This window comes from Elephantulus edwardii, unplaced genomic scaffold, assembly GCF_000299155.1.
Source record: "Elephantulus edwardii isolate Elephantulus edwardi_28Jun2011 unplaced genomic scaffold, EleEdw1.0 scaffold00121, whole genome shotgun sequence".
NCBI lineage: Eukaryota > Metazoa > Chordata > Mammalia > Macroscelidea > Macroscelididae > Elephantulus > Elephantulus edwardii.
Genome location: NW_006399871.1, coordinates 2028637 through 2049697, shown reverse-complemented (window position 1 = coordinate 2049697; position 21061 = coordinate 2028637). Strand labels below are relative to the sequence as shown.

Below are 21061 nucleotides of genomic sequence, written 5' to 3'. Positions count from 1 at the left end.
GTTTGCCTTTGAGATCCCAGCTCTGCCCTGAGAGCCTCTGTTAATGAAAAAGGCAGACCTGAGTGTGGGGCCTGCTTCAGTGAGTGCTATAAAGGATGCCAACAGGGGAGGCTGCTATTGTTAGGTGTAATTAAGTCAACTACAACTCCTAGTGACCCTATGAACAACAGGTGGACACCTTTCCTACCCTGCAAAGGGAAGGTAATTTAAGGCAAAGAGAAAGATGTAAGCAGAACCCAAAGTGCAACAGAAAAAGGTAAATGAACTAAGGGTCACTTGTTGGCAGCCCAGGAGCCCTGGGTGAAGTGGAAGTTCTGGGAAGAGGCCAAAATAGAATTGAAGGAGCCTTGAAGGCCAGGCCTGTCTGGTATTGTCACCTCCTGCTGCTGGAGAGGTCAGGCAGGTAGAATGACTGGTTCCAAGGCCTCTGCTCATCCTCCTACCCCGAACAAGATCACACAGGGAAGTCCATATTCATATGCCTGTGATTTATTCCCAAAGGTTAGATGCAGCACATAGGAAAATACACATGGCTTTTCAGTCTACATTTTTTTTTCACAGAGAAAATAGATTCTGTCATTGGCTTTCTCAGGGCCATCACCCCATCCTGTTAGGCTCCACGATGGGTGGTCTGTCCCCAAGATTCCACTTTCAAAGCAGCAGCTTGGCCAAGGCCTCTGGGAGGTGGGAGTGAAAGGCGGCAGCCCCCGACAGGGAGCGGGAACATATGAGCAAGATTCACTGCAAAGCTAAGGCAAAAAGAGAGCTGGTGAGAGGTGCCTCCCCTCACCCCAAGGACATGGCTTGCTGAGGCCCAGAACACAGACCAAGCAGGGTGGGGATGGGCGCCCAGCCTGGAGCGGCAGCAGGACTGAGTGTATGTGTGTATACAGGGTGGGGGAGGGAGAGGGCATGCTGAAGAGGGACGTGAGCTCGCGTATTCCCCCCCAACCCAGCACAGCTCCCAGATCATGGTCCCCAATCCCACATTTGGCCCCTCCAAGGATCAGCTCTATTTTGGGTGTGTGTTTGTGTGTGGGGTCCTTGCTCAGGGCCCTTCTACCACCTTCTCACTTCACACTGTTAAGTGCAAGACATTCTTGGGGCGAAGCCCCCCCAAGATCCCTGCACCCTGCTCAGGGCTGCAGGGAAGGGAGGGAGGCAGAGGTTAGTGCTAGCTGGGGGCCTCGCCCAGCACTGGGAATTCCTTGCACATCTCTCGGACAATCATGCGGTCCATCTGGCACTGGGGCGAGGCCTCCTCCTCAGCTAGGATGCGGCGCAGCGTGGCCTGCAGGTCAGGCAGCCGGTGGCGGTGCTGCAGGTAGGGCGTGGAGCGGACCACGGCATGCATGAGGGAGAGGTATTCCATGCGCAGCTGTGGGAAAAGCAGGCTGATTCAGGGAGGCCCTGAATTGCTCGGTGGTATGACTACCACTATTGCCTCATGGCAGCCATAGGGGCCACACCAGGGTGGGTGGACCAGCTCGCATCACTGAACACCAGAGCTGTGTCCCCACACTGAGAATGTCCCTGGAACAGACTGGACTTCACTGAATGAATAAGTGAATGAATGAGCCCCGCCACAGATGGTCTCAGAATCTGGCTGGTCCAGGAAAGTCCTGGCTCAGAGAGGTGGCAGGGGGAGGCGGTGAACCTCTGTCCTCTCATGCTGGGGTGCTTGAAGTACTGCTGTCTGTCAGTCAAATGCTTTCCATCTCTCACTTTACCTACTCTCAAGTTGGAAGAGCTTGTTCACACCCACACCTTCAACTATTGACCCACATTCATACCTCTCACCTGGACCTCTGCTACTCTAACACCCCCCTCCTTGCAACCTCTACTCCCAGCACCTCTGCTTTAAACAGCTCCAAGGCCCCCTTTCAAGTCTACACCAAGCTCCTCAACTGGAACCTCCAGTCCACTAACCTGACTCCAGCAATCTCCTGCCTCACTCACCATCTCTTTCCCTTTGATTAGAAGAATTAATACCAAAACCTCTTATGGGCAGCACTGCCGTGATGAGATGAAGGCATCTGCATCCAATGCCAATGTCAAAGCAGCAGAGCTACAGAGCTGCACCATGGCTGACTTTGTCATGATCACAAACCTCAGACAGATGCTCAGCCAGCACTGCCTGCACAGCCCAGAGTATTTTCCCCACTGTGTCTGCTCTCCCTGGAGGAAATGAGCACATCCTTCTCTCTGTTCCAAAGCTGAACTTGCAAGTCACTTGGACTTGGACTTCATGGAAAAATACAGAAGTAATCTTTAAAGAAGTATCCTCCCACCTTTCCCGCTCACATCCACGTCTCACCTGTCTGCCACAGAACCACCTGTTCTGGCTCAGGCTGGCAGGTAAGCCCCTTCCCAGGCCTGGACCCTCCCTGCTGTTCAGCTTCTGGCCTCCTGTATGGCCCACTCCCCACCACCAAGGAGCTGCCTCCATCCAAGCTACCACCACTTTAAATGCCAGACTCTCCTCCCTCTTTATTCCCCTGACATTTCATTTTAGTCCACACTGACCTCCACATGGCAAATCCAATAGCCTGTTCTCAGCCCTCACCCTATTTAGGTCCTCATAGCCTGGAGCCAGCCCATCTCCCTCCTGCTCTGAGCACGTGGTGGCCGTGGAGTGCCTGCTGACCCTGTCCATTTCATTCCCTAGGCAACTGAACACTGCAGTCTTCCACCACGGCATCTGTGCACAGAGCGAGCAGAAAGGGCTCTCTCATCACTCAACCCCCCACTGGCTCCTGACACCCTGTGCCTGGAGGTCTGGGATCTTCTCAACACTGGCACACTGAAAACAGAACCCTTCTTTTTCTCAGGAAAGTTCTTCCCCCACCTGAGACAGTCATCTCATCCACCTAGTTGTTCAAGACAAACTTCCACAATTCTCTCCTTTTCCTTGCCTGCCTCTAACACCACGTTGTTCCCTGTCTGATCCAGCAGGAAGCCCTGTTGGATCCACTTTTGTCTTTTTCTTTTCTTTCTTGTTGTATACAGTCGAATCGGATCTGACTGGCACAGGAGATTGCCCCTCCTTTTCCAGTGAAGCTTCTGGTGGATTCGAAACGCAAGCCTTTGGGATTGCAGTGCAGCTTCTTGCCACTAGGCCACCAGAGCTCCCGTCCTCGGGTCTGCTTTTGATACACGTACTTGACGGCACATAACAACAACACAACAACAAGCCTGACCTAAGGAAGCTCTGATGGTTTAGTGGTAAGGAATTGTGCTACCAATGTAAAGGTGCGCAGTTCAAATCACCAGCTGCTCTGTGGTAGAAAAATAGGGTATCAACTCCCACGTGGTTTACTGCTTCTGAAAACCTGCCGGAAGGTCAGCTAGGAGTCAATTCCGATTTTATGGAACACAACAACAACAAGAAGCCTGACCTGACCTCTTCTCACCACGCCAAGGCCTCTCGCTATCCCATCCATGACCCCTGGACAAGTCAGGACTTCCTCTCTGGCTCTCCCACTGTCTAAATTCCATGCAGGATGTAAACCAGAGCATATCATCGCTCTGGACTTCTGCCTTCCTCTGAGAGAAGACAACTCCCTGGTGCCGCCCCCAGGCTTTCTGTCAACACTGCTTCCTCTTCCTAACATTCCCAGTCAGGCCACTCCACTTCCTCCTCCAGACGCCCTTCACAGACTACACCCAGTCTTGGCTACGTCTACCAGGCTGAGTCCTCCTGCCCAGGCCCTTTCCTCCCTCAGTTTTCACAGCCGCCCCCATTTTGTTTCGTTTTCCCCTGGCTCCGGGTCCCCACTGTGGCCACCTCCAGGCACCTTGTCTCCAGGTGACAGGTCTGCAATGTGCCGCACGGTGATGTCAATGAGCGCCATCATGTCCGTGTGGTAGAAGATGGAGGCCGTGTCGGCGCTGGCGAAAACATCCTGCAGGAACTTTAGGATGGAGTGCGGCGGTTGCGGCTCGTGCTTGAAGATGCGCACGGGGTCATCTGGGAGACAAAGGTCACAGGAGTGAGGGCAGTTCTCAAAGAGGGGTTCCAGCATCACCCCAAGGGGGGGTTATGGAGTCAGCCATAGGGTGCTGGAGTGGAAGCAGCCGGACACCTGGGCCCCTCACCCCCTCTGTTCAGGAGCAGCAGCAGCTTTTCGGAAAAGATCTTGACGTTGGTGTGTTTGCTCAGCGCAGTCATGATGACGTTCTGGTCCGGGGCTGAGGAAGGACAAGGGGAGACATGAGAGAGCCTGGGCTGGTGAAGCCCTGGACTGGTGAACCTCCTCCCTCACCCCGGGCCGCAATCCCACCTGGAAGGTGCAGGTTGAGCGCGAGCAGCAGGTTCATGCAAAGGTCGGGCAGCTGCTCGGTGGTGTCCAGCGGCAGCCCATCCTCCACGATGCTCAACAGGAACTGGGCGAACGGTGTGCCCAGGTGCTCTGTGGCAGGGGTACGCTGGGTTTGAGGCCTGTCCTTCCTCCCACACCACCCCTCCCTGGCTCTCTGTGACCCCTGGGCCAGCCTATCCCTCTCAGATGCCATGGATCCCTAATCCCTGAGGCCAGGGGTCCCAGCTCCAGCTGCTTGTGGGCACCCGGTTAACTGGTTGGCAACCTGCCTTCTTACCATAGTGAGCGTAGGGCACTGCCTCCCCCATAGAGAAGACCATTGCCAGGATGAGGGCAGAATAACAGAGCTTCTGGTGGTCTGGAAGGGATATCATGCTGTCAGGATCCCTGCCATGGGGGGGAATGACCCCCAGGGATCAGGAACCCCCAGCTCCGTCTCACCCTGAGTGTCTGTCTGCATGTCCCGAGCCAGCTCCACAGGAAGCACGGACGACACGAGCGTGGAGATGATGGCTGCATCCAGGCTGCACATGGCGCCGAAGCACTTGAGAAGCAGAAGCCGCAGGGACACCCGGTGCTCCTGGAGGGGGACCCTCATTGCTCAGTGCCCGCCACTCCAGCCTCACCCAGACCCCCTCCGGGCCTTCCTGCAGACTCACACACACCATTTGGTAATAGGCCACCAAGGCCAGGACAGACTCGAACTCATTCCTCTTGCACATTTTCTTGCAAACTTCGGGGTCTGCATCAGTCTGTGGGGGGAGGAAGCACGATGGGGGCTGTGCAGCCACACGCGAGCACAGGGCCCGTATGCACTGGAGGGGTGGGCAGAGGGCACCGCTCCATACGCTGGGGACACACGTGGGTCACCCTGGGCCAAACTCCGCACCAGAATGTGGAGCAGCTCCTCCAGGTAGCAGCGGATGACGCCCTCGTCCTCGTACAGGGCCCAGCTGCGTTGCTGGGCATCATCTTTCCTCCGAGCCAGGTCTGTAAAGATCACCTCCAGCCGCTGCTGGTCATGGCAGACCTGCCCCGAGGGCAGGGCTGTGCTCAGATCCTGAGGGGGGAGGATGCAGCACTCAACACACTCCCTGCCTGTCACTACTTCCAGGAAGCCCTCCAGGCAAGAAAGTCCACCCAAGGGCCCACAATCAGTAAGTTCAAGTCCATCCTGGCTACTGGCTGGGAAAGGAGCTGGACTCAGACCTCAAAGTCATGGGCATGAGTGTGCCAGGCTGCTGTCAGGCAAGGAAGGGGCTCTACCGTCCCCACAAGAGCTGCCCTAGTCAAAGTTCTCCTAGGATTTGGGAGGGGATCAGACCCCAGTTCTAGTCTCTCCTTTAGTTCCAAGTACTCCCACCTCGCTGCCCAAGTTAAGCCCTGTTCCTATGTCCACCCCTCACAACCTGACTCACAAAGGCCCATTTCTAAAGCCCTTTTCCAAGTGACACCCACCCCAGCCCAGAAGACCTCCTAGGACAGGATCCTACATGAGATGCACCACAAGGCATTTGCCAGCAACTTAAATCCCATCCCAGTGTTAACAACCTTGATGTGACTGAGAACCCCAACTTCTGAACCCACATACCAGACCAGGAGATCGCCACCCACCCAGTCACCTCCCATTTACTCTGAATGATGTGCTCAGTAGAGGTGAACACACAGACAACCCTTCCCTCACAGCCTCAAACTAGAGCAGGACTTGTGGAGTCCGGAGGGAGGGACCTCTCACGCAGCCCCCACAGTGCAGTGTGGACTCTGCACCTCCCAATCCCATTCCATGACCAGTGTCCCAACCTTGGCAAAGGACCCCACCCCACAATGACCACACATCTCACCCCTTATGGCTGAGTCAGCACCCAAGTCACCATTTCAGCTCTTGAAACACCCCCTTCTTTCTACCGTCAAGGCTGGCAACCACTGTCCTCACTCAGGCCCAGTGTCCACTCCGTCCCTGCAGCCACCCACATCTGCCCAGGTCTCATCTCTTCCCGCCCTCCTCACTCACTCTGTACGTTCTAGCCACGCTGACTTTGTTCTACTTCCTCCTGTTAAGTCAAGCTCAGTCCCGCTTCATGGTCCCCGTTCAGGCTGAGCCTCTCTGTCTGGAATGTTCCTCCCCCCTTCTCCCTTCAGGGCTCAGTTCAGATGTCCCCAGCACCCAGCAAAAGGCAGGCCCAGAGCTGGAGCTGGACAAATACCTGTCAAGTAAAGGCTGGAAAAACGTGGGAGGGTGGGAATGGGGTGGGGAGGCTCCTAGCTGTGCCGCCCACCCTCACCTTGCCCTCTACCAGTGAGAGGAGGACTTGTTCCATGACAGGTGAGCTGGCCGGCACAGAGGCCTGGATGTGGCCCACCACGATACCAATGGCCACGCGGCACAGCTCATGGCTCAGGCCAGTGTTTCTGCGCACGAGCTCCATCAGCTCTGCCCCGATGCTCTTGGGCACAGTCGTCTCGGCCACTGCCTTCTCCTCTGTGGTCGCCAGGCTCAGGGCATTCAGACCCTCCAGCTCATCAGGGGTCGCCGCAGCTGAGCTCGTACCAACTGTTTCCTCCTCTGCAGGGGGCTCGGGGGTTGGTGCCTTCGGTGGAGGGGACTGGGGCTGAGAAACTGTGGTGTGGGTGCCCCTGCGCGGTACAGGTGGCGGGGTGGGTGAGCAGCTGGGGCCCGGCTCAGAGGTGCTGGAGCCGGTATACAATGTGTCAAGGGAGGTGCTGCTGACTGAGGAGCCGCTGGACACAGAGCTGCCCCCCGAGGGCGTGATGGTGCGGCTGCCTGTGGGCAGAGATGGGATGCAGTGTTAGGGCAGCTCCCAGGGACCTCCCTGCCCCCAACACAGGGCCCAGTGCCTCTGACAGGCCCTGTCTCCCCATTGAGCTCAGTGCCCCAATCACTCCAAGACGGGGCTTGGGGCCTTTGTCTTTGTTACACCAACTAAGGACCATTCAAAAAACCTAGGGTGTCTCCCAGCAGCTCCAGCCTCCTCCCGCCTTCTCACCACTCCCCAAGCCCATCAGAGCCTCGCGGTCTCGGCGTTTCACAGGCGGCGGTGGTGTGGTGGGTGCTGCTCTCCGGGGCTGTGGTGGGATCTGGTGGGGGGCACAAAGAGGGGCTGGGCTATAGCCTGGCTGGGCCCCGAGTGCTGGGCAACCTGAGTGAACACTTGAAGCTTCTGGACAAAGCCTCAAGTCCACTCCCACCCCAGGCTACCCTCACCACATACCTGGTAAAAGCTTCCATCTGGCCCAAGGTGCTCAGAGCTGGGCAGGCTATGCTGCCGTTCAAACCCAGTGCGACACATCCCGTTGGGCTGCCTGGCAGCAGCGGCATCCAGATGGTGGTCACTGGTGGATGGGGTCATAGCTACAGGGCTAGGAGTTGACGGGCCTCTGCGGGACAGCGTCTCCTTCCGGTGGTGGATCAGCTTCCTGATGGCAGCAGACAGGCTGGCTGGGGAGGAACCTCACCACCCCCTCCCATGCTCCGTGTGAGAGGCAGGGTTGTACCTTCCCATCCCTTCCTAGCCCATCATGCCACGCTGGCAGGGAAGTGTCCCCCTCTTGCACTCACTGTAGGACTCCACGTTGCTCCAGGCTGTACTTGCCACCATCTCGCATGGCGGCATTGTGCACAGCCTCGATGGCCCGGTCAATGGCCTGTAGGACATCCTGTTCCAGGCCCTGGGGAGGGTGGTGGGGTGGGCAGTGAGACCTGGGGCCAAGTGGGGGCATTCTAAGCAGCTGGAAACCAGAGCAGGTAAAGACCATGATGGCCAGAGCATGCAATGCTGGATGTCAGAACAGAAGGCTGCACTAGCATGTGGCCTGGGGCCCTCAAACTGTCACTCAGGGAGCAGTGGTCCAAGATGCCCCATGTTGCCATTTTACATATTGAGGCCCAATTCAAGATTTTACCCTACAGTGAGGCTCTCAGCTGTCTCTGAAAATCAGGTTCTCAGACCACAAACATGTTCCAGAGTCCCCTGTGTATGAGGCTGAGGCACACCCAGATCCAACCCCAGGCTCGTCTCAGAGCCCATGACAAGCAGGAAGCCTCTTGCCTGTTTCCTTCCTTGATAAATCATTTGCACATCCTTCACAAAAGCAAAGTGACACTGAGAATAGCCCTGCTCCCCCGGGAAGGCCTCCTCAGAGGGCCTGGGCAGCTGAAGGGACCTTCTTTCCTTTCCCAAGCAGCCAGCCTTCATGCTCCCCCAGCTGTCCCAGGAACCCTCTCCCTCAGCCCGGGGAGGCAGTAGCTCTGTCTGTGGCAGAGGACAGCCACGAGGGAGGAACCTGGCGCCTTCCTGCCCCAGGTCCCAAGTTGCTCACTCCAACAATCTGGGGATCCAGTCTTACCCAATGTGGCTGGCATGGGAGGCGGGGGTAGCTGTAGGACCAGCCACCTCCACCTATCGCATATCCCACACCCAGACTATAACGCTGTAAAAGGACTTCAGAGGTGGCTTCCCTGCACAGCAGATTTGAGAAGCTTCCCTGAGGGGGGCAAAAAGCTAACCGCAGAGGTCACCAAAGCCCTCTAGGTGGTGTGGGGGTGTGCCAGAGTACAGGGACACATGAGACCGAGGGGGGGCGGGGCAGAAAGGCAATGACACAGAGTCAGACAGACAGAGACTCGGAGAAGAGTTGAGGCCGACCGTGCAAGACAACGGAGGAAGGATCTGCGAGATGGAGACAAAGAAAGGAGCAGAGGAAGGTAGACAGAATCTCTAAGGTGATGCACAGAATGACAAACAGATTCCCAGAGCCAGGGCAACCGAGACAGAGAAGGATGCGCAAACAGAAACCAAGACAGAAAAGGACATACGCCAAAACATGGAAGCCTCTCTCGATGTCCAGCCCCAGTGGCCCTGCACGGGGAGGGGCCTCACAGGCCAGTGGAGAGGCAGGTGCTCCCTTAGAGGCCTCCCAAGAACACCAGGCCCCAGAGGAGACAGGTCTGAAACTGTCACCTTAGACAGCCATGCAGGGATCCTGGCCCCTCACTCATAACCCAGGCACTTCTAAAAGGGATTAGGCCGAGGGTTTACAAGGATGCCCCTAGACCTCATCCCTTTGTCCTGGTAAACCTAGAAGATGCCCGATTGATCCCATTACTTCTGTCCTGCACTGGGCTGGGGCAGTAGCTTTTCTAAAGGTTACAGACTAGCAGGGGGTGGAGGTGCCTGACCCAGGCTGAGCCTGGAGGTTCCAGACCCTTCTTTCCTCCACAGTAAGAAGAGATGAACAGTAGACACTGCACCCTCATCCCTGCAGTAGGGATATCCTTGGGGAAACCAAAACTGGGGTTGTAGCTTCTACTGGAAAGAAATGGGACTTGTGACCAGACCAGGGAATGCCATGAAGAAATCGGCTTCCCCACAATGGGTGTATCCCCCACTGCAGGCTGGGAAAAGAGAGGGACAAAGTGCCCCAATTTCAGAGGAAAGAAAGCGAGAGCAACCCAGGTCTGAGGTTTGTGGGGTTGGTAGTGGTGGCACCTAGTACTGGCAGTCATGAGGATTCTTGGTTCAAAGAGAGTTGGAGGTTTTAGGAAGAATTTAGGGGTGGCTGAGAGCTAAACAGTAAAAGAAATGGGGGCCCCAAGACTTAGCTAGGCAATGGGAGTGTTTGGGGCTCCAAGGTCCAAATGGGGGACTGAAGAACTGGGAGACAATGGGGAAAACAAGTGGTGCCCAAGGTCGCCCAGGTGTTGGGGTGCAGATGGTTCCAGCTGGGGTCTGAAAGTAGGACAAGAACGTGGGATGCTAGGGAATCCAGAGGAATATATTAAGGACATGGGGCCTCAGATATGTGGGGAACTGGCCAGAATTTGAGAGGTCTGGATCTTACATTCTATTTCAGATAGGGGTTTAGACACTAAATCCCAAATAACTTATGGGCCTGGGGTCCCCAGGATTCTGTGCAAGTCTCCTCAGAGTTAGCTGCGAAAGGGCAGGTTTCGTGTATGGGGTTCTGGTGCTTGGGGGCCCCAGAACCCCTAAGTCCAATGGGTGTGTGTAGGGTCTCTGTGTCAGGTTCTTAAACTGTCTGCTGGAGGTCTCGGCCTTGGGTCCTGGGAAGACAGAGGTCCCGGGAGTCCCGGGGTCCACCCCATGATCCTGTGACGGCGCCCAATTTCAGGGCCGCGCAGACCTGGGAGAGGAGGACACACTCACCTGCAGGCGGCGCAGGTAGGCGGGTGGCACGTAGCCTGTCTCGCCGCTGCGCGCTCGCGCTGCCAACCACCAGTGCGCGCTGCTGCGCTCCAACACCAGGAAGGTCTCGCCCGCAGAGAACGGCAACGCATTTGGCTCCGCTGAGCGGAAGGCGTACAGCGCACGGTACATGGGGCCGGGCCGGGCCGCGCCGGGGTAGGGGAGGTGGCGGGGGCTGCGGAGCCAGCACTACAGGCCCGGAGCGCCTTGCCGCGCTCGCCCCGCCCCGTGACTCCACGCGTGCGCACGCGCGCCCGGCGCAGCCACGCCCCGAAAGTGTCTGCCCACGCACGAAAGCACGGCGCCCCCTGGTGGCCCTACGCGGTCTGGCATGACGTAGTTAAAGGCACCCCTCCATCCCGCCGCCCTCTTGCCCTGGACCTTCTGAATCCCCCAAGTCCTAGCATCTATCCTGTGAAACCCTGACCTCGGATTTCCCTGCCTGGCCCTCTCCTGTTAAAGACTCGAAATGGCTTCGATTAAAGGTTCCCATGCAACCGCAATGTTATGTACTATGTCCTCTTTGTAGCCTCCGTTGTTCTGAGGTGGGTAGGTTCTGACACTTATTTAAAAGGACAGTAAGCTGCAGAGGGTGGTCCCATTGCTGGAACTGCAGATCAGACACGTATAGGCCACAAGGGGATCAATCTCCGCAGCATCCGCAGGTCCTGCACGCTCCGCAGTGGGCAGGTGAGGAGTGGCAGCCAGAGACGGAAGTCAGGTCGGACCATTTCCCTAGCCATCTTTTTAAGGCTTCTTACCCTTGCTTCGAGGCGCCTTGGTGGCTTACTGGTAAGGATTTGTACTGCCACACGTAAAGGCAGGCGGTTTGAATCTACCAGCTGTTATGTGGATGAAAGAGGGCAAACTCCTCCCATGGGATTAACAGCCCCTGAAAATGCTGAGGGTCAGCTATGGGTCAGTTCTGACTCCAGACAAGTAACATCCTCCCTTGAAAGGCTCTCTGGTGGCGCAGCAAGCAAGCACTCAGCTGCTAAGTCAAGGGATGGAGGTGAGGACCCACCAGCTCTCTACATGGAAAGGCCTGTCTGGTTCCCTGAACATGTACAGCGTTGAGAATCCTATGAGCAGTTTTGCTGTCTTGTGAGGTTGCCAAGTAAGACACAACCTTGAACCCCTGGCTTCTCACTCTTCCTCTGTATTCCGGAGTGTTTTCTGCCTCGGACACCTCTCTCCCTCCTGGCACAGCATAACGTCATCATTCAGGTCATTCTCACATTGCTTTATGGTCTTTACAGGACATAAAACTCTAAATTATCCTTTCTGGTGTATCCTTCTGAGGGTAGGAGGTGTCATGTAGGTGGAGGCCCACAGTTGGACAATCTACTTCTCCAATATGTCCTGACCTTGGGTCTTTGAAGGTTGTGGATCTAGAGGGACCCTTTTATTCCTGTCTTAAAATATACATGCCCCAACCCCAAAATGGGAGCCTGGACCCATGAAATAAGAGCACGTGGGCACAGTCAGGGCATGTATGCAGTTGGACATAGCAGGCCGGGGAGGAGGTACTTAGTTCTGGAGCAGAGAGGGGCCAGAGTTGGACCCCTAGATCCTCTCTGCACAGTGTACCTCTGGGGATACTGACTCTACACTTCAAAACCTCCCATCAACTTGTTCTGGAGACCCTTCGAGCTGAGGTAAGCTCTTCAGGGCTGTTGTGAAGAACAGGCTGTAGCCAAGCCAAAGACTGTGTGGTAGTCAGGACAGGACTTGTGGCCACAACCACTTTTGCCTTGAACATTCGCTCTGTGAGACCCATCCTTCTGAATCCATTCACCAGGATGACACTGTAATGTCCAGTAGTTAGCAGCTATTGGTAGAGCAGGAGCCAAGTTTGACTCCCGGTCTGGAGCACACACTGCCTGGCTTTGGTTTCAGCTTCATGGGAGAACAGACCATATTAAGTGGGGTTCTCTGGGTACATGCAGCACACTAAGCCAGAACAGATTGGAGGGGTCTAGATATGTGTGCAGGGGTCCTTTTTTGGGATTTCAGAGTCTTGGATTGGGGGAATTATGTACCAAGCCAAGAAGTTGTGGCGGTTTTTTGATCTGAGTTGGGGGAACAGTGGTCAAGAGAACAATGCTCTCAGATAAGGTTGTGGTCTTAGCAGGTGGAAGGCTCCTAAGGGTTAGGAGTAGGAGCCAGCTAGCTTCCCCCCCCCCCCCCCCGGCAAGAACGACAACAGGACTGTGTACAATTAACAAAAAGTTTTGTATTGGAACGTTTACACTCAGGGAAGAAAGAGGTATTTGCATCATCAGATGTGGAATGTTGAAGAAACAGTTAAAATAAATAGACTCCGAGGACGGCTAGGGCTGGCTCAGGCTGGGCTCACAGGGGCCTCTGCGGGTCAGCTCCAGGCTGCAGGGGCAACCGCCTGGCCACGTGGCCTCCTCTGTTGCTTCCGACGCAGCACAGCTGTGCCGGGGACGTTTAGAGTCTCAGGTGCCAGTGCAGTCAGCAAGCTCACTCTCCACTCTCCTCACTTATTTCTGTGACAATGTCTATTAGGCTCTGGAGTCCAAAGATGTAGCCAGCGTCCTTGCCCTCGTGCACCACACTGTCCTCGCCGTATAGCCTGCAGGTGGTGTGTGCAAAGTCGATCATACGCACATCCACTGAGCTGGTGCCAATAGGTTTGTAGGCATAGGCGCCAGCAGACTCATCGGCCGACTCCTCTGACAGGTCTTCCAAGTCCTCAGCGTCCGAGTCCAGGACCACCTCGGGCCACTCCTTACCATCATAGATGATGAGCAGGGAACTTGAATAGAATCGGTAGGATTCCTGTCGCTCTAACACTGCTTTGAGCTCAGTCAGCTTCTTGAGCACAGGACCCAGGAGCTCTCGGCGCAGGTATCGCCCATTGTGGAAGAACTGGAAAAGTGCCTCCTTGAAGCCTTGTACTGATAGCTTCCTTCCGTGGTACTTGTTCATGAACATGAGCTGCCCGCTGCCTGCCTGGTACACCTGTGGGAGGGAGATCAGATGGTGAGGAGCAGAGGATGGTCTCAGACAGAGACTGGAGCCTGGGGACAGCAGCGCGGGAGGGGGGACAATGTAGCAGTCCTGGATCAAAGTTTTCAACTTGTCAAGAGTAAAATTCAAGGAGCTACTATCCTCTGAAGACCACCCACCTGGGATGTAGCCCTTCAACCTGGGTTCCGTCACTGTGGCCCAGGCCCGTTTGGCATGTGGGTCAGTGATGAGGACCTAACCCTCTTTCCTTTTACCTCTCAAACTGTGGACTCGGCAATCAAGGCCAACCCCAAGGGAGAATGTGTGAACGATACATGACTCACAGTATTAAACTTGTGATCTTTTGAGAAAACAGGAGGATTACATCAGGGCAAGGTGTCCTGGTCAGCCCACACCACCTGCCGCACACCCCTCACCTGCATGCCGCACACGCGCACGCCAATGACTGCAGATGTGCTTTGCTGGCACTTGCGGATCTGGTTGGCTGCTTTCTCCTCTGACGCATCATCACCGTGCTGACGTGTGCCCATCTTGAGGTCCAGGACACAAGGCACCTCATAGCGAGAGGTCAGATTCTCCAATAAAATAAATTCTGGGTAGTTAAGGACAAGTCCCTCCAAAACGAAGTGCTGCTGCTGCTTGGTGCTGTAGCACTCCTGGAACACACCGCCTGTCTGCAGTGTCCTAGAGAAGCCTGGACTCACAGGGCTTCATGCCAGCCAGTCAGAGAGGCCTCACCTGTCCTGCCATCTCCTACTCACCACCACCTGCCACTGCCATCTAGGTTTAGGGAAGAAACCTAAAGCTGGTGGCCGAACTAAGAGGACCTTTCCACTGTCTTCGTGCCCATGCCATTACCTCCCCCAAAGATCCACAATCCCCTGAACTCAGCCAGGAGTGGGACTAGGACACTATGCACAATTAGAAACAAAACATCAAATAAGTTCAGTAAATTCTGAAGTCTGGAATGTGAACTGGAAATATTAATATGAAAAACTGTTTTTCTTTAGAATAAATTTGCGTTTTCTAGTTGTGTCCATTGGCAAGGTCTATAAACAATGACCAAAAGGAACAACCCCTTTGCTTCCAGAGTGCAGCCTTCTCATTTCCCATTAAAGGAAACCAGGCTCTTTAATGTAGGGGTTCTGGTCCACTGCATACGGCTGTATGCCCCATAAACGAGGAGTGATTTCTACATTTTTAAATAAGACGAGGGGGGTAAAATATATTTTATGGGACAAACATTTTACAAACTTCTGATGTCAGTGAGAACTACGCTCTCTTAGTTATTAACTGTCTATGGTGCTTTCAAGCTGTGACAGCACAGCTGTTTCAGATAGCCAGGTTAGAAAGCCTAAACATTCTATTTGGTCCTTTACTGAAAGGCTTTTTACCAACTCCTGCCTCAGAAGAATGTCTGAACTCACATCTGAGGCAGGAAATGCACATGACCTTAAGCCACTTTTTCATACCAGAAAACAAGAGAAGGTATCACAAACTACTGTGGTTGTACCAAAATAACTCAGGAGCCCATCTAAGGAGGCTCCTATTGGCCTTAAGATGGGATAACTGAGATCAAATATATTTATATTCATATACTCATCATGCTCTAATACTCACTAGCTGTCTTGGCAAATGTTAGGGACATGCGTTACTCCAAATATCTAGTAAATGGAGAAAAGAACTTTTTTTTTGTTCCCTCAAGATAATCACAAAGTTGATGAGGGAAAGCTTCTCTTTATAGAAAGATACTAGGCTAATGAGTGATGAGTATGTCAGAATTAGAAAACTACCTAATGAAAAAATGAAGCTAAGGCAACAGAAAGACAACTGATGCCTGTGTGTGCTCAAGGACAGGCACAATACCGTCGATGAGAGCTCCCTGCCCCCACTCCATCTCCCAAGCAGAACAGAATGTGACAAAGCCTTTAGATCCAATTATCAACTTACTAGAAACAGTGAAACTGCAGAGGTGCAAGCAGCAAAACTCAGCCTGTTGGGAGCTCTGGAAAACCTCATTTTTTTCTGACATCTCCAAGGAGAGAAAATGGGGAGGGGCATCTAAAAAGACTTGTGCAATGAGGTTGACCTCACTGGGATCCAAACAAGCCAGCAGTAAAGACATCTACTGGTGAGATAATCAGAAAAAATATGGGCATCAATTAGATATCTGCTATTAAACAATGAACTATGGAATGATTTTTCAGAAATGATAATGCTTGACAGTATTATTTCACATCGGTTCTGAAGTATATATATAGATGAAATAATATACGAGACTTGTTTCAAAAATAATCTAGTTCGGGGTGGACACAGTGTTGATACAGATAGTGACAAGAGACTCACACAAAGGGGGTTCTGCTACACCTGAGGCATAGGTATTTAGGGGTTCAACATATTAGTCTATTTTTAAAAAGTTTAAAAGTTTCTCTTGCACAGCCCATCTCCTGGTGTGGGAACCAAGAAAGGGCAGCCAGGCCCCAGGTGTTGGGCAGGTGAGCACCAAGCAGGGAGTTCTTCAGGATTCTGACAAGCAGCAGCCAGGTGTCCTCCTCTTCTTGGTGACTCATCCCTGACTGTTCCCTCCCCATAAGGTGCGTGGTCATCCCATATATCCATACTTTCCATGTATCACCCTTACCATCCATCTCTCCTTTCTTATATACACTCCCAAACCAGTCCCAGCCTTGAAGCTGGTGAAATCTGTCCCTGGTTCTCATAAGAGGTCTCCTGGCATACTCGTAGTAGAGGAAACACAACAACTTCAAAATTCAACCATTCTCTCTTAGGGTTTCAAGGGTCCTCCTCAAGATGGAGATGTTCTGAACAAAGGATACTGTACTGGTTCCGATGCTTTGCATTCTCCTTCATTCGCTGTAACTGCTGCTGGTGACACTTCATGCTCCAAGGGTTGTAGTGTTTAAGTTGGGAACTCACATTCCCTTTTTTTTCTACACTGTAGTATAAGACTTCAGACTTCTTTAACCATTCAAATTCTTCTTCTAACTTATGGCTGTGAAGAAATAAGGATACAATTAAGTCAAGCTTTTATCAAAATTAAGGACCAAAGAGGTGCAAAAGAACTGTCTGGAGTGATGAGAAGGTGGCTATCTTGATGTAGTGGTTATAGTGTTTGTCTGTAAAACACTGCAACTGGGTGCACTTTATTGAGTGTATATTACACCTCAATAAATTTGATTTAAAAAAATTAAGTAGGCAGCCCACTGTTTTCCACAGGAAGGAAACCCTAAGATGCAAGGACACCTGTGCCCCCTCTTCCCCACACTCTACTGACTCTCTAGTCTCCACTACTCTCAGTGTGACTCTGAATCCTGGAACCTGTGACATTATCAACCGAAATCCCACAAGAATAAATCCACTCGCTTAGTGACATTAGATATTTTCATGGATATGTAGATTATATACCACGCCCCCCATTAAGTTCTGCCAAGGTGCAACCTCCAAATATCAGGATGATCATTCCCCCTTTCCTTTCAGAGAGCAACCAAAGGTCCAGGAACAGCCCCTGTCTCGGTCACTGCTACCCTCAGAAAAGAGTAGAAAGCCTGGCACAGGGCAGACTTAGGAGGGATGAGTAGTTGAGTCTCTTTTACAGCTGCTGCTACCGCGACTTCCCCAAAATGGCATAATCTAATCAGAGAGGAGCTGGCAGGCACGCCATGTGAGAAGTGCCACGCATGACAAGGCATTTAATAATAATGTGAGTCTCTGGTAACAGGAAACCAGGCCTTCACCAAGATCCCTTCTACTGGACCCAGGATCCCCAGCTTATCCTACACTCACCTTTTCATCTTATCTTCTTTTCGGTGCTGGCGAACCCAGTCCTTGGAAGCCTTTTCCATTTCTAGAAGATGGTGTTTCTTGTTTGTCCATCTTAGGAGCTTACTTTTTGGTTCACAATCTGAATTATCTACATTGTCCATAGGTCCATGGTCCCCTTTTAGTGGATATGCTATTAAACACAAATTCCTGTCTTCATCCTCTTCAAAACACACAGATACCACACCTGGAAGGGGGTGAGGAGCAGAGCAGGTTTTAATTCCAAAGGAAGATGCGTTCTAAGTAACATGTTTGTAACATTTGTTTTTTTTTCCTTACCCTGTTCCTTAGTCTCTCTGTTGCCAGAGGGCCCAAACTCATCTGCAAACCTAACAAATATCAAAACAGCTAGAAAAGATGACACCATACAAGACAAGCGATTAAGAAGCAAACATAGCTGAGAGTCTTCCTCTCTGATGCACTCAACAAGGCAAGAGCCAAAGAATTACAAGACACGTTTTTCCATCATTGACAATGTTTATTAATTTTTGTGGAATTCTTCTAGTCTTGAGAGAGATGCAAAACATTTTATTTTGCTCTTTATATCTCGCAGCAATTTTTAATGCCCCCAAAAGAAACACCAGTGGCCTCAAAGATTGCTCTGAATAAGAGCTGATAGCCCCTTGGGGAGACAGATTTATTGGCCTGGGGTGTAAGAAGCATTCAATGTTAAGGGAAGATTGTGCAAGCAAAGCAAAATAAAGGGGCAAACAAAACAAACCACACAGCACAACAGACATCCTTGAAAGGCTTCCTGCAGCGCCCCCACAAGGGCAGGCAAGTCAAGCCTTTTGTCCTTCTCAAATATTAACTTTATTGATCTTTTTGCAATCTCATGTCACAAGGGAAAATGAAACACAAGGCAGACAGGGTTGGGCAGACACGTAGTGGCCTCGAAAACAGTTCTTTCCCTGGAGTCTCTAGAACCTGCCAGGTGTACTCAGTCTTTGAGGGGGGTGTCAGGTGGGAGGATTTCAGCAGGTGCCGTTGAGTGCGCCTTACAACCGACTAGGCGTTGACTGGCTGAACGCCTTTTCTCCCAGGCCTTTCTGCCCGGGATTCACTCAATCTGCTCAGTTCCTTGCTGCCTGCCCGCTCCTGCAGGGGAATGCGTTCTCAGAGAGAGACGACACTTCTGAAGTGGCCCACAACTCTGGGTGCAGAGGAGCCTGGGTGGGGAATTCAAGGGGCCGCACTTCCCTGTGGCCACGGGGAAAGAACCAGGGACAAAAGGGGGCCAGGGGCGGCCAGCTAACAAGGGACCTTTGGCTTTGTCCTGGAAAAAACAACAGAGAAGGACCAAGTGAGGGCCCCCCAGCCCCCCACCCCCACCACACACACGCGCACACACACATCCACATTACAAAAAAAATGCCCAGTACATTCTGACTTAAAAACAAGTTTTAAAGTCCCAGACGAACCTAGTTGTTCCAGTCTTTGGTAAAATCAGGCAATGCAAATTTAAATGAATGTCTTTTATTGCCTCTTCCTTAATTTACAAAGGCTCTGACCCCCCCACCCTCAAGAAGGCCACACTGTGGCTCTTGATGTCTCCCAAAAATATTATAAAAAGGACGAAAATGCCACATATGGGAATCAATGGGCTCTTCAGTTAGCAATTTCGGGGACATTCTGTAACAGCAAAGGGCTTCAGCTAATGAGCACAGGCCTCCCACTCCTGCATTCCATCTGACTCAGTCAGCCCTGCTCCCAGCCTACCTAATCACCCGGCTTCTGATTTCCTGGAGCACAAGGCGCAGGCGGCAAGTATTCTGGGTAAAACCCTCCCAAGTCTTCTCCTGCTGTTCCCCCCATGGGAGTCTATGCGTTAGCGCCATCAAGAGACACCTGAACATAAAAGACATCTACACTTCCACCAAAAAGAAACTCAAAACAAATCCACAGAACAAAACAGAATTGAGTAATCTTACCAGGACTTGCAACCTGAGGGTGTGAGGTGCTGGGCCGAGGGCCAAGTGTAGGAGGAGTGGGGGAAACACAGTGAGTGGGAGGGGACAAAGGTTCCCGGAAAGGCTGCGTGGACAGCCGAGTCCTTGCATCTCCTTGGCCTACCTCGGGGGGCTCACCTTTGTACTGGGGAGTGAATTTGCGCATCTCCGCGGGCAAGGTCTCGTAGAACTGGTGCTCCCTCGGGACCAGGGGCTTGCACAGGGTCGTCTCGTTGAAGCGGAGCACGCAGGAGTGGCCCCCAACTTGGTGGACAAAGGGCTCCAGTAGGATGCCCTTGGTGCGGGGATCCACATCCATAGCCCTGAAGGCTGGGCTCATTCTCCGGGTGCAAGCGGCGGCAGAGAAAAGGGGGAGGCAGCAGGGTCCAGCGGCCGGCGTGCCCTCCGTCTGTCGTCTGTCCGCGTGTCCCTTTGTCCAGCCTCAGCTCCTCAGTTTACTCGGGCCAGGACGCTCTGCCAGAAGCAAACACAGGGACACGGGTTGGAAGTGGCCGGGGAACCGCCTTAAAGCTGTTCGCCTCCTCCTTCTGCTGAAAGACAAATAGTCAGCCCAGCTCTAGCGAGGCCCCGCCCCGCCTCCTCCGGCAGAAAAACAAATACTTGGGGCGGGGCCGGACGCTGAGAGGCAAGGCCCTGGCTGGGCGAGCACCCCTTTAGCCAGGACCTTCCAATAGCCAGCACCTCCCACAACAGCAAGCAGGAGAACGCAGCCTCCGCTAAAGGATGCAAAGGCAACGGCAACCTACCGTTTGGATTAAAACCTGCCATTTTTTCCTTACACATTTTCCAGTAAGATTGTCAAGCTTAACCCAGGTGTCTATTATGTTTTTATAAAATACATTTAAACAAAGGGAAAACCTGCCTGCGAAGGCACGTTAGTAAGACAGGATTGGCCAAGGTAAGCACCCATCCCGCCTCTGTCCCGGGCTAAAGACAAGCCCCATTAACCTTATTAGCAATGGAGCTTGGGCCCAGCTTTAATGATTAACGTCTGTATCTAAAAACAACTGATCGAGGCTGGCTAACTTGTTTAAAAAGATACACAGTGTTCTAGGTCACTTACTATTTTTATCAGTTCTATCTTGATCGCCAAAAGCTGGGGCACACCTTTAAAACCAAAGTTGGGCTCCTGGGGTGATCAGAAGCCCAGGGCCTGAATGGAGCCACACACTCATCTTCAGAAAGCACACCCTTTTAACCATTTGATGGTATGCTGTCACAGGAAAGGGCAGGCCACACATTTCTACTGCAGGAGTTCTGCTGGCTTAGTGGTAAGAAGCTATGCTGCAATCTCAAAGGACTATAGTTCAAATCCACAAGCTGCTAGGCTCAAATCCACGAATTGCTCCATGGGAGGAGAATGGGTTATTTACTTCCTCTGAAAACCCACTGGAGGGTCTGCTATGAGTTAGTTCCAACACAATGACACACAACAACAACTACAGGACAGGAGCTCTGGCTACCAACCCAAAGGCACATGGTTCAACTCTACAACTGCTCCATGGGAGAAAAACAGGCAATCTCTAATGTGACTTAATGTAAAGAGGGCAATGGGCTTGAGCATCCTGGAGATCATGCCGATCGTGAACATGCTGGAGAACAGGGCGAGGCTCAGATTTGTTGTTTGTAGGGTCACTAGAATGTTCTATCTGTGCTTCATTGACTATGCAAAGGCTTTTGACTGTATGGATCACAATAAGCTGTG

General features: G+C 52.7%; 2 protein-coding genes across 3 annotated transcripts; both read right to left on the bottom strand.

Moving 5' to 3' along the window:
- Window positions 1–1174: 1174 nt before the first annotated feature.
- Window positions 1175–10678, bottom strand: NCKIPSD (NCK interacting protein with SH3 domain). 2 transcript variants are annotated; one of them, XM_006892931.1, is made up of 13 exons: window positions 10508–10678; window positions 7900–8009; window positions 7546–7757; window positions 7328–7441; window positions 6605–7104; window positions 5212–5382; window positions 4988–5074; window positions 4764–4902; window positions 4600–4680; window positions 4284–4412; window positions 4099–4191; window positions 3798–3970; window positions 1175–1378 (listed from the first exon to the last, which is right to left on the bottom strand). In XM_006892931.1, exons 1-13 carry the CDS (start codon window positions 10676–10678, stop codon window positions 1175–1177), a joined length of 2184 nt encoding a protein of 727 aa, XP_006892993.1. The 2 variants fall into 2 exon arrangements, with proteins under 2 accessions (XP_006892993.1, XP_006892994.1); XM_006892932.1 differs by having other exon boundaries at window positions 7328–7418; window positions 7553–7757.
- Window positions 10679–12762: 2084 nt separating this feature from the next.
- Window positions 12763–19813, bottom strand: IP6K2 (inositol hexakisphosphate kinase 2). Its single transcript, XM_006892930.1, has 5 exons — window positions 19474–19813; window positions 17351–17573; window positions 16384–16559; window positions 13963–14138; window positions 12763–13537 (listed from the first exon to the last, which is right to left on the bottom strand). Exons 1-5 carry the CDS (start codon window positions 19673–19675, stop codon window positions 13037–13039), a joined length of 1278 nt encoding a protein of 425 aa, XP_006892992.1. The 5' UTR covers window positions 19676–19813; the 3' UTR covers window positions 12763–13036.
- Between the last annotated feature and the right edge of the window lie 1248 nt (window positions 19814–21061).

Coding starts and splice junctions, on each gene's coding strand:
- NCKIPSD (XM_006892931.1), bottom strand. CDS start 10,678: ATGTACCGTGCGCTGTACGCCTTCCGCTCAGCGGAGCCAAATGCGTTG. Junction 4,413..4,599: donor AGTGCCCTACGCTCACTATG/GTAAGAAGGCAG, acceptor CCCCTGCCACAG/AGCACCTGGGCACACCGTTC. Junction 3,971..4,098: donor GCTGCTCCTGAACAGAGGGG/GTGAGGGGCCCA, acceptor TTTGTCTCCCAG/ATGACCCCGTGCGCATCTTC.
- IP6K2 (XM_006892930.1), bottom strand. CDS start 19,675: ATGAGCCCAGCCTTCAGGGCTATGGATGTGGATCCCCGCACCAAGGGC. Junction 16,560..17,350: donor AAAGAAGATAAGATGAAAAG/GTGAGTGTAGGA, acceptor ATTTCTTCACAG/CCATAAGTTAGAAGAAGAAT. Junction 14,139..16,383: donor AAAGCATCGGAACCAGTACA/GTATCCTTTGTT, acceptor TTAACTACCCAG/AATTTATTTTATTGGAGAAT.